This window comes from Dichomitus squalens, assembly GCF_000275845.1.
Source record: "Dichomitus squalens LYAD-421 SS1 unplaced genomic scaffold DICSQscaffold_50, whole genome shotgun sequence".
NCBI classification, from domain to species: domain Eukaryota; kingdom Fungi; phylum Basidiomycota; class Agaricomycetes; order Polyporales; family Polyporaceae; genus Dichomitus; species Dichomitus squalens.
In genome coordinates, this window is record NW_006766932.1 from 129,685 (window position 1) to 144,504 (window position 14,820).

At 58.6% G+C, this 14,820-nt stretch overlaps 4 protein-coding genes across 4 annotated transcripts; 2 read left to right on the forward strand and 2 right to left on the reverse strand.

The window, feature by feature from the left end:
* Nucleotides 1–107: 107 nt before the first annotated feature.
* On the reverse strand, nucleotides 108–3,240 carry DICSQDRAFT_68795 (glycogen synthase; the record flags this gene model as incomplete). The annotated part of the gene is made up of 7 exons (XM_007369501.1): nucleotides 108–276; nucleotides 335–414; nucleotides 470–916; nucleotides 974–1,313; nucleotides 1,372–1,567; nucleotides 1,626–2,172; nucleotides 2,797–3,240. The coding sequence occupies 7 exons, from the start codon at nucleotides 3,238–3,240 to the stop codon at nucleotides 108–110; spliced, it is 2,223 nt and encodes a 740-aa protein (XP_007369563.1).
* Nucleotides 3,241–3,693: 453 nt separating this feature from the next.
* On the reverse strand, nucleotides 3,694–4,991 carry DICSQDRAFT_68671 (mitochondrial ornithine carbamoyltransferase; the record flags this gene model as incomplete). The annotated part of the gene is made up of 4 exons (XM_007369502.1): nucleotides 3,694–3,748; nucleotides 3,815–3,888; nucleotides 3,966–4,535; nucleotides 4,593–4,991. The coding sequence occupies 4 exons, from the start codon at nucleotides 4,989–4,991 to the stop codon at nucleotides 3,694–3,696; spliced, it is 1,098 nt and encodes a 365-aa protein (XP_007369564.1).
* A 185-nt stretch (nucleotides 4,992–5,176) lies between these two features.
* DICSQDRAFT_163279 (TPR-like protein) lies at nucleotides 5,177–8,057 on the forward strand (the record flags this gene model as incomplete). The annotated part of the gene is made up of 9 exons (XM_007369503.1): nucleotides 5,177–5,201; nucleotides 5,255–5,312; nucleotides 5,368–5,498; nucleotides 5,551–5,581; nucleotides 5,643–6,209; nucleotides 6,267–6,647; nucleotides 6,700–7,470; nucleotides 7,528–7,666; nucleotides 7,727–8,057. Coding segments are annotated over 9 exons (2,363 nt in total), but the record flags the coding sequence as incomplete, so codon positions are not given.
* A 5,068-nt stretch (nucleotides 8,058–13,125) lies between these two features.
* Nucleotides 13,126–14,472, forward strand: DICSQDRAFT_173690 (uncharacterized protein; the record flags this gene model as incomplete). The annotated part of the gene is made up of 1 exon (XM_007369504.1): nucleotides 13,126–14,472. The coding sequence occupies one exon, from the start codon at nucleotides 13,126–13,128 to the stop codon at nucleotides 14,470–14,472; it is 1,347 nt and encodes a 448-aa protein (XP_007369566.1).
* Nucleotides 14,473–14,820: the final 348 nt, after the last annotated feature.

The window sequence follows — 14,820 nt, forward strand, 5'->3', positions numbered from 1 at the left end:
CGTTTTGATATGGTATGCCATGATATCCGTCTCCAACAGGTTCACAGAGGGCTATATGTACAAGCTATATGCATCTCCTTTACGCCCCTTCGCGTCCGACGAGGTCATCAATGGTGACCGTTGACACCGTTCGTTTGCGACTCGTTGACGTTGCTCAGCGCTGCATCGGCCTTGCGAAGGTCGGTGTCGCTCAAGCTCTTCGAGCGACCCCCTCCGGGCGTGCTGGCACCCGACATGACCGAGTTCGCGCGCGAACGGACCTTCATAACGAGCGGGCTGCATCACATTCGTTAGTTTCGCCCATGGCTGGAGATGAGGCAATACGAATACATACAAGGGATAGCCCTCCTCTTCATCGTCCTGCTGCGACGGCCACTGGTAGCCACGGTAGTCGCTGGTGCCTAGGGCCTGCATCTGTACCAACGCGCATCAACATGCATGCCGAAAGAGGGCTTCGCGGTGTACGTACCTCCTCCGTGAGAGTACCGATGTCCCCTGGAGTCGCGATGCCGGACATCTTGTAGCGCGGACTCGCGGGGACGCTGATGGGCAGCGTCATGCGCTCCATGCCGAAGTCGAGATCCTCCTCTTCACCAGGCTCGCCACCCACGCCGTAGAACGCGTCGGGGTACGCCCGACGGAGCGCAAGCTGGCGCGCCTTCGAGTACTCGATGCCGAGGTTCTTCCAGTCGAGCAGGGGAGAGAGGCGCTCTACGCGGTTGCGCTGGTTGATGCGCTGCCGGCGGGTCTTGCCACAGAAGGAGAACATGTAGTCGGTGAGCTGGTTCACTGAATCCTCGACGGACTGGGAGCGACGGTCGATGATGTAGCAGCCTTCGTCCTGGGGACGCTCGATGAGGTCTTGTATGAAGCAGCCGAAGCCGGAGAGGTTCGTCGTGATGGAGGGGATACCCATCTATTGTTTCAAGGCAATGAGGTCGTTGAAACGTAAAGCAGCGAAATCTATACTTACGACTGTGCACTCCGCAGGGGTATATCCCCAGGGCTCGTAGTACGACGGGAAGACACCCAAATGGCAACCACGGACAAACTCTTCGTAGTCCATACCAAGAATGGGGTTGTTGCTACTCAGGAAGTCAGGGTGGAACACGACCTTAACGCGGTCATGCGAGTGATTGAACAGCTGAACACGACGGATCTGGTTCAAGATAGGGTCGTTGTGGTCGTCGGTCATGTTGTGAGTTGTCACAGGCGGGAGAGCATTGCGCTTGAGAGCGAAGATGCGACGCTTCAGCAGAACCTTATCCTCGTCGGACAGGAGATCATCCGGCGTAGGGAGTGTCGCATGCTCGCTGATCCGTAATGAAGAACATCAGCACAAGAGCGCAGCACAAATATATGCTTGCATACCCGTTGGAGCGCATAGCATGTTCGAAAAGTCGTTGTCCAATGCGATTCTGAATTTCGGTAACCGTATCCCGAAGCTGCTTGGTGACAGCCTGGCCTTTGAGCGCATCGATAGTGTACGAGTGGGTGGACGCAGGCATGATGATGAACGCGACGACGGAAATCTTGGACCCAGACTTTTGTAGACGGTAGTTCAGGCCTAGAAGTTGCGAGATGAGCAACTAAGCAGACGACAAGCAGTGGAGAGCATGTCTTACGGGCTAGAGACTCGATGAACATATCAACACCCTTGTTACGGTACTCGTAGCGACCAGCGGTGAACATGTAGAGCGTGTTGTCGATATCGAAGTCGTAGTGGCCATAAAAATGTCCCCGGACGAAGTCGTTGATCTTCTCCTTCGCCCTAGAGTGCAGGTTCTGGAACTCGTGCATCGCCTGGAACTTGATGACGTTGAGACCGTTCGGGAGAACGCCATCCGGCTTCCGCTTGAGCAAGTGCTCGCTCTCATACGCGGTGATATGCGAAACCGTAGTGAAGACATCCGCACAGTGAGCGGAGGAGCGCTCGATGCAATACCTGTGATAGATGCCGCGCTTGCCTGCCTCGTGATCCACGTCGAAGTACTGCAGATTGTTGTAGAAATCGACCGAACCCGCACAGAGATACCGTCCGAGCAGAGTCGCGTGTGTGGTGAATACGGTGGTGACGTCTATGTGGCGCTTGCGGCAAAGCGGGATGGCGAGACCCGCTTGCCACTCGTGGAAGTGCGCGATGACGGCCTTGTCAAGCTGCCGAGCGACGTACTGTGGGTACACGAGATTGGATCAGTCAAAATCCAAGCGATATCAATCAAGCTGAAAGAGACGCGGGTACGAAGGGCCGGCGACTTGGATTTTTGACCGAGAAGCGCGTCGGCTTCACCCCAATGTGAAGCCCCCGCACTTTTGGGTTTGCCGCTGCCGCCTGTGACAGCGCGCGAGAACACTTTGGGTGTTCACGTGGGAGGCTTCAATAGTCAACGGTGTACGTAGCGCAGTGATCGCACGATTCTCGTTGGACGGCTGACGACCCTTGAGTCATTGGGGGATCGCGAACCAAGTCGCCGTCGCCAAAAGTAGACAGAGGTCTTCGGAGCTGTGGACAGAAGGTCGCGCCTGCTGATGCCATACGCGTAAGGTCCGCATATGGCCGCCGCCGCCAGAAACCGTACGATAACAGCTGGCGCGCATGGACGCGCAAGCACCTTTGTGAGCCGGAGACGTTGGGGGACGATGGGACAGATGGCCCGCGCCTATGTGGGTGTTCGCGTATACGCGCGAAGCAGTGCGGATAATGATCTCAGATGAGAGACATCGGTGAATAGGCGAAGAGGCCTCGACCGCCAGGGGCAAGAGAGGTGAATCGCGAGATGGGGAGACATTACGCACCTCTCCAAGGAACCAGGCGACGATGTAGCCGAAGATGATGGTCTCGTTCGTTTCGTGGTCGCTTGGTGGGGTGGGGATACCTGCGAGATTCCAGAGGTCGCCTTTCCACTCGTCGAGACGAGAGTACTGGCTGCCTGTGTCGAAGAGGAGGACGTTGGGGGCGCCTTCGATAAGCCAGCGGCCGTAGAGGATCTTGACACCGGCGGCGCGCATGCTGTCGAGGGTTGCGGCGAGATGAGGGTCGGTGGGTTCCTGGGCTTCGACCTCCATGGGTGCGGTCTTGTAGGAGAGAGGGCCGATGAGGGTGTAACGATCGCCATACTCTGATACGGTGACGGGGACCTTGGTCTTGATGACGGTGTAGATGCCGCCGACCTTGTTCGCGACCTCCCAGGCGCACTCGAAGAGGAGATGGTTGTGAACGTCACGCTTGACCTCCGACATGGCTGGAGACCGGTGTGAGTCGTCTGGGGAGAATGGGGACGCCGTGATGGAGGGATGAATGTGGGGGTCGGGGGGCAAGATGGGTGTGTGGGGGTGGCTGAAGGGACGGATGGAGTCGAGGACGTACTCAAACCAAGGCCGGACCCCGGCGCCTCCGCCAGCGCCCGTTGCTGAGCCAAGACGTCATAGGCCGGGGCACTTCCCGCACTCTCGGCCCGCCTCCGCCAGCAGCGGCCTGCAGCGGCCTGCTCGGTAGGCATTGGCCAGGCCGCTGTCCGCCGTGGCCCGGCCGACGATGCCTCATGCGGGGCCGACGATCCAGGTTCGCGATAGATCGTCGCTGGGAGGAAGAGCCAGGGATTACTCCGTAGATTACGCTAGAACGTCTACTACTATCAACGTGTCTCGGCCTCCGTCTCCGCCGCCGGTGTCCGCATGTCTCCCGAGCCTCTCTCATGCCTTCGCCTCCTGCTTGCGGCCCACAAGATCCCACTTCCCGAAGAGCAGACTGTTCCAAGCATGCGATCAGCTCTCCTCGTATCCGGCACATGTGAACCATCGCCAGTGAACTCACTCGAATACCGCCATGATCGTCCACTTGCGGTTGTCCGACTCTTCAAACACCAGCGACCGCGGCCCGTAGAACACCTGCCATCCACATGCTCCCATGTTAGCCATCTCGATCCCACCAAGCCAACGCAGCCATGGCGGCACTTCGGCCGTACCTCGTCGTCCACTTCCTCCTGCTTCCGGGGCAAGCAATGCATGAACTTCCAATCCGCGTTCGCCCCGCCCTCCTTGCACAGCTTCTCCGTCACTTGGTATCCTTCGAAATCTTTCAGCCGTTGCTCCTTCTCCGCCTCTTGCCCCATCGATATCCAGGTGTCCGTGATTACCACGTCTGCACCGTGCACCGCTTCCCGAGGGTCTGCGGTCATGAAGATGCCCTTGTCGCATCCGAGCTCGACCACCCGATCCCACACCGCCTTCGGCGGACGGTACTTGGGGTTCTCGGGCGCCCCTACCCGCACCTTGTGGCCCAGTCGCGGGTACATGACGAGCATGTCATTCAGTACATTTGCACAGTCGCCGACGTACGCGATCGTCAGAGGTCGAAGCTCATCCAATTGCTTGTGCTTCGTCGAGTAAGGGTCCTTGTTCGCGCGCGACCGCAGCGACGAATCGAACAAGTACGCGTTCTCCGTCAGAGTGAGCAAGTCCGCCAGCACTTGCGTGGGGTGCCACAGAGAAGAGAGCGCGTTCAGCACGGGCACAGGCGAGTACTGCGCGAGTTCCTATAGGCCAGAAGTGCGTGAGCGTGATAGGATATCCAACGACGGCGGTACGAGTACCTCGATCTCGCTGTGGTCTCCCACACGCGCAAAGATACCCTGGCACATGCCTCCAATGACTCGCGCAGAGTCGCGTACGGACTCGTTGACGCCAATCTGAATATCATCCTTGCCCAGAAAGAGCGCCCGTCCGCCCAGGAGAGAGGCAGCCGTCTCAGCCGCGAGACGCGTCCGCGTGCTCCGCTTGGAGAACAGGAGAGCGACCGTTTTGTTGAAGAGCGACTGCGAAGGCATGCGCAGCCGCTGGTTGGACATCTTGCCGTTCTCGAGGCGCGTTTGGGGGGCGAGCCATGGGAGGGAGATGCGCTTGAGGTGGAACGAGTGCGCGATGACGCCGTGGATTTGAGTCGAGCTGAGGTCAGCCAAGGTCATCAAGTGAGGAGCCTTGCGCGCTGCCATCTTGCTCGCTGTCGATGTGCACGCAGCTCAGGTCGTCGTGTAACGAGTCAGGTCTAGTCACCGAAGTGCAGCAATTGCCCACGGGCGTTTAAATGAGACGCCCCTTGCTCGAACCCTAACCCGGACCTGCCACCGCGGCCAATACATTCCTCTGCACCGGACCGCCACTTGCCACAATCCCTTCGCGATGCAGGACGGAAGAGCCCCCAGGTCAGCGATTCATCCGTCCTATACCGATCCAGACACTGACACTCTTCAAACAGAATCAAGAACAGGGCACCGGCGGCCATCCAAGTCACCGCCGAGCAACTCCTCCGCGATGTACGCCGTATCCTGTCCGAGACATCCAACCTAGTTCTGACGCGGCGCATCACAGGCCCAAGAGCGACAGGAGTCGCAGTTCCGTGCACCAAAACAGCGCGTCGAGGACTTTGAGGAGCTCCACGAGTACCGCGGCCGCAAACGAGAGGAGTTCGAGAAGCGCATTCGGCAGACGCGATCGAGCATGTACGTGGACCATCCTCTTTTCGTACAAACGTTTACTGACTTCACGTTACAGCAAGGAATGGCTTCAATATGCGAACTGGGAGGTATGTACATCCAAGCGTGCTTTCTTTGAGGCCTCTGCACGTCTCTCACACTCCCTCTCAGGCTAGCCAGGGCGAATTCGCCCGTGCTCGCTCGGTATTCGAGCGTGCCCTCGACGTCGACCCTCGCAGCGTCCAGCTATGGCTCTCGTACACCGAGATGGAGCTCAAAGGCCGCAACGTCCAGCACGCTCGCAACCTGTTCGACCGTGCCGTCACTCTCCTTCCCCGCATCGACCAGCTCTGGTACAAGTACGTCTACCTCGAGGAGCTCCTCCAAAACGTGCCTGGCGCGCGCCAGGTGTTCGAGCGGTGGATGCAGTGGGAGCCCGACGACAAGGCCTGGCAGGCGTACATCAAGCTGGAGCAGCGGTACCAGGAGCTGGACAGGGCCAGCGCCATCTACGAGCGGTGGGTCGCCGTCAGGCCCGAGCCGCGGGTGTGGGTCAAGTGGGGCAAGTTCGAGGAGGAGCGGGGGAGACTGGACAAGGCGCGGGAGGTCTTCCAGACCGCTTTGGAGTTCTTTGGGGACGACGAGGAGCAGATCGAGAAGGCGCAGGCGGTCTTCAACGCGTTTGCGAAGATGGAGACGAGGCTGAAGGAGTACGAGCGGGCGAGGGTGATCTACAAGGTACGTGCTTGCTCGTCAGTAGCGCCATCGTAAGCGAACGCTTGTTCTGTCTTGCAGTTCGCCCTGTCGCGCCTGCCTCGTTCAAAATCTGGCTCGCTGTATGCTGCATACACGAAGTTCGAGAAGCAGCACGGTACGCGGACCACGCTGGAATCCACGGTGCTCGGCAAAAGGCGCATACAGTACGAAGAGGAGCTACAGCACGATGGCCGGAACTACGACGTGTGGTTCGATTATGCCCGCCTGGAGGAGGGCGCTCTGCGGGACGTTCGGGAGGAGGGCGCCACTGCGGAGGAGGAAGAGCGCGCAGCAAACCGAGTGCGAGAGGTGTATGAGAGGGCGGTTGCCCAAGTCCCGCCCGGAGGCGAGAAGCGACATTGGCGGAGGTACATATTCTTGTGGCTGTTTTATGCTCTATTCGAGGAGACGGAAACGAAGGTATGTGACGCGCTGGTACGTCTATGCCTGATCACTGACCTCAACAATGTAGGATTTTGAACGAGCACGACAAATCTACGAGACTGCCATCCGAGTTGTGCCTCACAAGCAGTTCACATTCGCGAAGCTGTGGATCAATTTTGCGCGCTTTGAGGTCCGGCGGCTTCAGCTGGCCGCTGCGCGGAAGATTCTGGGGACGGCCATTGGGATGTGTCCCAAGGAAGCGCTTTTCAAGGGCTACATTCAGCTCGAGTTTGACGTGAGCATTTCAAAGTTGGTAGTGCGCATACTATACTCATACAGGAACTACCTGCAGCTCCGTGAGTTTGACCGGGTGCGAACGCTGTACGAGAAGTACATCGAGGTAAGGATGTTTCCCCGTTATACCCGGCTCTTCTCTAACGCGAGGCACAAGTTCGACCCCACAAACTCGGCTGCTTGGATCAAGTACGCGGAGCTCGAGACACAGCTTGAGGATTTCGCCCGGGTTCGCGCAATCTACGAGCTCGGCATATCGCAGACCGCGCTTTCCATGCCTGAGCTACTCTGGAAAGCATACATCGACTTCGAGACGGAGGAGGGCGAGCGCGAGAAGGCTCGTGACTTGTACGAACGGCTCGTGCAGCTCAGCGGACACGTCAAGGTATGGATCTCGTATGCGACATTCGAGGCCGAGCCGATCCCTGTTCCGCGTGCGATGCGCGAGGAAGCGGAGGAAGAGGAGGAGGAAGAAGTGCCAATGGTCGAGGGGGACCCGGTACGCGCCAGGCAAGTCTTCGAGCGCGGTTATAAGGACCTCAAGAGCAAGGGCTTGAAACACGAGGTACGTATTCCGCTTGTTCTTTTGCCTCTGTCGCTTGTACTCATGTGGGACTTGTAGCGCGTCGTTCTGCTCGAGATTTGGAAGGCGTTCGAGGAGAAGTACGGCGCAGCAGAGGATGTCGTGAAGGTCCAGGGCATGATGCCTATCACCAGCAAGCGGCGGATCGTAGACAAAGAGACGGGCCAGACGGTCGAAGGTACGTGAAACAGCAGTGTTCACCGCGAGGTTTCGCTCACGCAGAGTCCTGTTTCGTCAGATTGGGACATTGTCTTCGCCGACGACGAGCGGGAATCCAACCCGACATCGTTCAAGTTTCTCCAGATGGCACACGCCTGGAAAGCCGCACAAGCAAAATCTGGTGGCGGGCCGTCGGCTGCCCCCTTGTCCGGGTTCGTGGCCGCGGCCAATGCCTCAGCCGCTAGTTCAAATACTACAGGGAAGGATGGAGAGGACAACCCACGTGGCCATGATGATGGTCACAGCGATGTCGCGAGCTCTAATGGTGGAGATGACTAGCGTGCGGCAGGATGTATTTCTATATGTTGCTCCATGTCATAGTATGTGTTTGGTCTTATGATGATAGGGTGTTGCCTGGGTAGTGTTCCGTCCAATAAGTTACTGAAGTTATCTACGGCCCGTAGATAACTATAACAACTCTCTATGGCCATTACAATCCACACAGGTCCTCAGGACTGCAAAGATTTACAAAGCTTGCAAGCAACATCAATTCTGTGGCATCAACTCAAGGTGGTTTCTGTCAAATGGCAGCCATGTTGATCACACAGTTGATTTGTCCTTGAACATCCTTTGAATGGTTGGTCCCTTTTCTAATTTCGAAGCTATAAAGTAAAACTAGGGAGCAGAAATTCAACCATAACTGTGACTGTGACAATCAAACTTGGCTATAATCACATGTGTGGATAGAGAGAGTATAGTGTCACAGATGTCACAAACCCTAGGATAGGGGGCAGTATTGTGGTATATGTATATAGTGTCAGCCGGATCCTAAGCTAAGCTTAGGATTGCACCCTTTTGGTGTCACTGGTTCAGTGGCTGGCCCGTTCCTAACAACAAAATGTCACATTAGCTGAATTATGTTGACTACATGCCAGTGGAGGTGTTGTGTTGTCACAAGCCATCACCACTGTTATATGTTTGAACTTTGAACCACAATTGTCACATTTAAAGATATGAAGTTGCATAATAGATGTCACAAACTGCCCCTACGGCGCTACATTTCCTTTTCGATTTGAACCGCGCCTCGTATGTTCACCGCTTGTTCTCTATTCAGTGTGATTTCTCCTTGTTTGCATACGGACAATAGCTGCCCTTGTTCTCCCCTTCACTATTGTCCTATGCCCCTTGTACTCGGTGCCCATGGCAATGCCATTGTCCTTTAGCGCCCATTGTTCATTCCCTGTATATAGCTAGATCCTTTGCTACCTGGAGACTCTAGTTTCAACTTCTTGTCTCCAGGTAAGCCACCATGCATGTCGCTCTGTAGATACCTCGCTCAATACACATTTTGTCTCCAGTCCTGCCTGTTGAGCTCAGCTCCAGTCTCACTGTGATCAGAGCTCGTCAGCGCTCCTGCCTGCCTCGCTCGTCTCCACTTACTCGCTCGACAGTCAGTTGTAACATTAGGTCAAAACTTCCTCACAGGCACTAGCACCCTCCCACATTTAACCTTCCGTTTATCACTGTTCCCCCCATATTTCCACCCTGAATTGTAGCCCATACTTCCACAGTTTTCACCCCGTTGCCGTAGAAGACCAACACTACAACCACAACTACCACTAGTGGCATATCTGCCCGCGCCAATCTTGCCCTCACCGGTTGGCCAACGGAGACGACAGCGATACCGACTGGTCCGCATTCCCACACCACACATGACCTGCGGCAGAACAAGGCGCACTTATCCAGGTTCGCTTAGCAACTCCTCTCCCGACGACAACCAAGTCTGGACGGCCGCTGCAAGCAGCCGTACTCGCGTCCATCAGCTTACCAGGGACTAGGCAGCCTAGTCGCTCAGCAACCTGTGCCCCGAGTCGTATCCCTAGCCCAGGCGGCTCTCTCCGAAACGAATCCCCTGCCGGAGGATCCTGTGTCCTGCTTGACACCACCATCTTGCTCGTTACCAATTGTCTAGAACAACGAGCTTCAGGTGCGTTTGAACCTCCGAACACCACCGAACCGCTCCTGAAACCCCCACGAAACCCATCACACTCTGAATCAAGCATGCACTCTCCCCGTAGCCCCTCTCCCACCATGTCTCCCATCTGCTCAAAGCTCCTTAGTCAGCTCGCACCCCAGGACTGCAATAGTAAGGAGGCGCAGGCTGGGCTCCGCTTTGCTGCGATGGCCAAGCTCTACCATACGCAGCTGGTAGCATCGTCGATTGCGGCCAACTTCACTTGGATCATGGTGCTCAACAAGCTCACGGACGATGCCGCTCGGTGGGCTGGGCCCCACATCATCGACCTCGCAGATGGCAAGGTCATTTGGTCAAGTGTGGACGCCTTTGAGACGGCCTTTAAGGCCCACTTCTGCGTGGTCGACGACAAGAAGGCTGCACTCACCAAACTTGTCAAGCTGTGCAAGGCATCGCACAAGCTCGGCATGGTCAAGGACTATACGGCTAGCTTTAATGCCATTGCAGTGCGCACTCCACTCTCCGACAAGGACAAGCGGGCACACTATGTGGACGGCCTGCTATACAAGATTCAAAATGAGTTTGCAGTCATGGCGCACAAGATTGACACGCTGAAGAAAGCGCAGAAGGTCGCCCTTCGCATAGACCAGCAGCCGCACCTTCGACTCGTACCACCACCATCCCCAATAAGCGCCCACTTCCCATCCCCTCCCGTGAGTCCTCCTCGTCGTCCTCTACTAACAATGGCATCTACAGTCTCCTCTACTGGCCAAGCTGCCTCAAAGAAAACCCCTGCCGTCGACCCGGCTCCCCGTATGTCTCCCTCCAGCTCTACTAGTTCCGACGTATCTATGGCCCGCTCCATCTCGCCCCCTCCCACCCTCAACGTCCCCAGCGACACTCAAATCTCCGCTACGCCCGCCGGCCTCTACACGCAGCCCGACGGCCCAGGCCTTTCCACCCAGGCCTGCCTCTACAATGCAGAGGCACCTGCACTCGCCTTCAACCTTGCGGCTGAGGCCGCGCTTCTGCCTCATGGCCCCCTCCCCTCTGCCTCACCTGCCCCGCCTGTCTCCGGACTCGGCGAACTGGACCGGTACTTTCGGTCCCTCAGTGCCCATTTTACCCCCCTCTCTCAGCCCGCTCCGGACTCCCCGCTCCCGGCGTCTGTCCCGTCTTTCTGTCACCCCGCTATCCTCAGCGCTCGCTTCCTGGCCGCTATGGCCAAACTCAATGCTCAACCCAAATCCCAACGCCCCCCGGAAGAAAAAGCCCGTCTGGGGGACATCCTTCAAGCCTTCCTCGACGACGGCTTTTCCACCGCGTCCCGCGAAGCCGCGAACGCGGCCTACGCGTACGTCCGCGGCCTCCTCAACGCTTCCCCCTTCCCCACCAGCGACGCCCCCCCCCCCGAGGCGCACGACCTCACACCAGATCTTGACTCACTCGACTCAGAAACAGTCACCGACATTCTCTTTGCACTCGTTATGTTCTTCCGCACTCACCCCGACGTTCCCCCCAAGGATTTTGACAGGTCCCACGTCCCCCGGGTAGCTGACGCCCTTGAAGTCTAGCCGTTCCACCTCGAACGCATCTTCGACTCTCATTCCTCCATCATCAAAGCGGCGATTCGCATCGTCTCCTGGGATCCGCCTGCCGCTCCGGCGCCCCAGGCCACCTCTTTCTCAACGCGCGAAGGCCAAGGCGTCCTCGACCTCATCAACAATCTTCCCCCAGCCACTATCCACACCACACCCCCATCCCGCTCCCCCTCTCCCATGCCTGGCGTTACCCACCCCGGCCTCCCCGGCTCTATCCATTCTCCTCATAACCGCCCCCCTACTCCCACCCCGGCCGCCCCAACCTTCGATGCGTCCGCCCCTCCTCATTATCCCACTCCTCCTCCCAAAAAAGCTCCCTCCCTGCCGCAAGGCGTCTGCTGTGACGTCTGTCGTGGGAATCACCTCACCAGACATCACGAGACCGTCACCAAGCGCGCAGCCGCCAAACAGACGGCCGCCCCGCCCCCCGCCCCCGCTCCCTCGGCCCGGCCTGCCCCAGCTCCCGCCTCGGCCCCGGTACCAGCCCCCACCGCCGCCCCAACCACTGCTACGCCGCCCGCCCTGAGCATTCCCGCTTCCCAAGTCCCTACCCCCGCTCCCGTCCAGCCTACTGTCCCACCTGCCCCGTGGTCGACCATGGCTGCCAAACGCCCGGCCACTGGATAGTCCTCATCACCCTCCATCCGCATCAACGAGGTCATCAACGAGAAGATCTCCACCCTCCCCTCTGGACATGCCAAAGCCCGCTACTTCCGCCTCCCCGCGGCCATCCCGGAACACCAACGCCCGTCGACGGTCGCCATCACTGACGCGCTCAACCAGTCCAACTTCCGCATCGTCTCCGCCTCATGGAACATGACAGGCCGGAACCTTGTCGTTTTCCCTTCTTCTCTCCTGTCCACTGATGACGTTCACAGGCTCGACACCTGCGTCTCCACTATCCTCTCTGTCCCGGTCACCAGCACGTCGTACGTATACTACTCTTCCCTCTCCATCTCCCAACTCCCCTCTGCCCGTTACCGAGTCGGCGGGGCCTCTGAGCCTGTCGACCCGGTCGCTTACCTCCTCGCAGCTGCCCAACGCTCCCCGTCTCCAGCCTGGCGTGCCCTTACCATGGACCTAGTCCTGGCGGCCCGCTGGAACCCCTCTCCCTCGCCCGACAGCGCGACCCTCTACGTCGACATTCGGGAAGACTCTCCCGCCTTCGCGTGCCTCCGTGCCCTCCACAACGGCACCCTCGTCTTCGACCTCGGGACGGGCTCCCGTATTGCTGTCGCGTGTCCCGTGCGCCGCGGCATCCTCGCATGCACCAACTGCCAAGCCCTCGGCCACCCCGCCAGCGCCTGCCGGTCCCCTCCCAAGTGCGCCACATGCGCCGGTCCTCACCGCACCTTTGACCACTCGGCCCGTGCGGCCCCAGACGCCTCCATTCAATGTGCGCTCTGCAACGGGGCCCACGCCTCAACCTCCCCCACCTGCCCGGTACGTAAAACTGCGGCCCGCACTGCTAATCGTCCTTCCCAGAATCCCGCTGTCGCCCGCCAGATGGGCCTCCCCATTCCATGCACTGCGTGTGGAACCTCCCACCTCTACGGCCGTCACCACCCAGGCGCCGTGGACAACTCTCCCTTCTGCCGCGCGTGCAGCTGCCGCCACCCCTTTGGCAACCACACACGTCCCCGCCCTCTTCCCGGCGCCACCCCCATGCGTGCACCGGCCGTCTCCCACTGCCGCCGCTGCAACACGGCCCACCCATACGGTGTCCACGTCCTCACAGCCACCGCTCCCCACCCACCGGCTCCCGCCCCAGCCCAGCCCTCGCGTCCCGCCGCCAACCCTCCGCCCGGGCTTGGGCTGGCCGGTTTCTAAATGACTCGAGACCACACCTCCCTCGACTCCCTTACCATTGTCTTCCACAATGCTAACTGCAATCCCTCCCATATGTCCTCCCTCCTTTCCTCGCTGTCTCGCCATGTCGATGTTCTATGCATCCAAGAACCGTGGTATGGCCCCCTCAAACACATTCCCGCGCCCGGTGGTAAACGCAACGTCGCCATGCCCGGCGACCGGACCAACGACAACAGATACTTCGGCACACAGTCCGACTCCCACTGGCGCCTCTTCGAACCCTCCAAGACTGATCACGACAACCCCCCTCGCGTAGTCTGCTACGTCAACACCCGACTGCCGCTAACACGCGCCTTCAGCCACCCAGCACTCCGGCACCGAGACGCTATACTCCTCGTGCTCCAGCTACGGTCCTCTGACCCTCCTCTCTTTCTACTTAATGTCTACAATGACCCTCGCGGTCACTCTGCTGTCCTTACTGACCTTATCTCCCTTCTTCCCCGCCTCCCAGATCAAGTACGCTGCGTCGGTGGCGACTTCAATCTCCATAGCCCCGACTGGGACCCCTCGTGGGGAACCTCCTCTCCGCGTACTGACCTACTCACCCTCTCCCACCTTATAGGCGCCTGGGACCTTGACCTCCGCTCCCCGGTCGACGTCCCCACGCACTTCCCCCACAACCCCCGACTCCGGGGATCCGTCATCGACCTCGTCTGGAGTCCACGAGACCACCCACGTGACTCCGTTCAGGTCCGTGCTGCGGCCCGTGGCCTCTCCGATCACGCCCTCTTATACGTCACCCTGCCCACTGATCCCATATCCCTTCTCGGACCTCCGGCAATCTCCGATGACAATCTCGAGGACTTCCTCACCGACCTGGCCCAGACCCTCGTCGGTTTCTTCAACTCGACACCTCGCCCGGACTCTGGCCCCGACGTCGAGCGCTACACACAGGCGCTTTACGACTCCATCTCCACCACCTGGGAATCCCATGCCCAGCCCCGCGATCTCTGTGCCCGCTCCAAACCCTGGTGGAACAACGTCACCAAAGCAGCACAGCGACACCTCTCCACCACCCTTAAACGCACCACCCCACCCTTTCGGACCGCCCGTGCATGCCATCGCGCTTTCCTCCAGCATCGCGACACCCCCTCCAACACTGCCCTCCCCAAGATCGCACAACTTCAATGCCTTGAAGCTCGCCGCTCCTACTTCAAGGCCATCCCCAACGCCAAACACGCCTTCTTCGAACAGCGCATCCACGATGTCGCCACCAACAATGCCCGGGTCTGGGACCTGACAGCCTGGTATAAACCACGGCGGTCGGACACTGCTGATATCGTTGACTCCCTAGGCAACCCAATCCTCACCTGTTACAGCAAAGCGTGTCAGCACTCAAGGGGTCGTGTGCAGGTTATGCACAACGAGGACGCAGACTGATGACAAGCTTAGCACACTGGTTCACTGGGGGTCTGGGGGTTCGAGGTCACTAGGGGTCTAGGGAGTGAGAACACTTGATTGGTACAAGAGGTCAAACTGGGGTGCCCAGTGCAAGACCTGTCCTTATATACTAAAGTACACGGTCGCTGACTAATTGGTGAACAATAGCGAATGGGGACAAAGGAGTCACGTGGTGTTGTGACCACGTAGTACAATGGCGAAAAGAACAATAGCGATGAGAACAATGGGGATATGAAGCATGGTGTTGGAACCATGGTAGGTACGAGTGTCCGGGTTGTGCCGTAAGAAGAGGGAATGCATGGTAGAGAGGATACGAGGAGAAAGGAA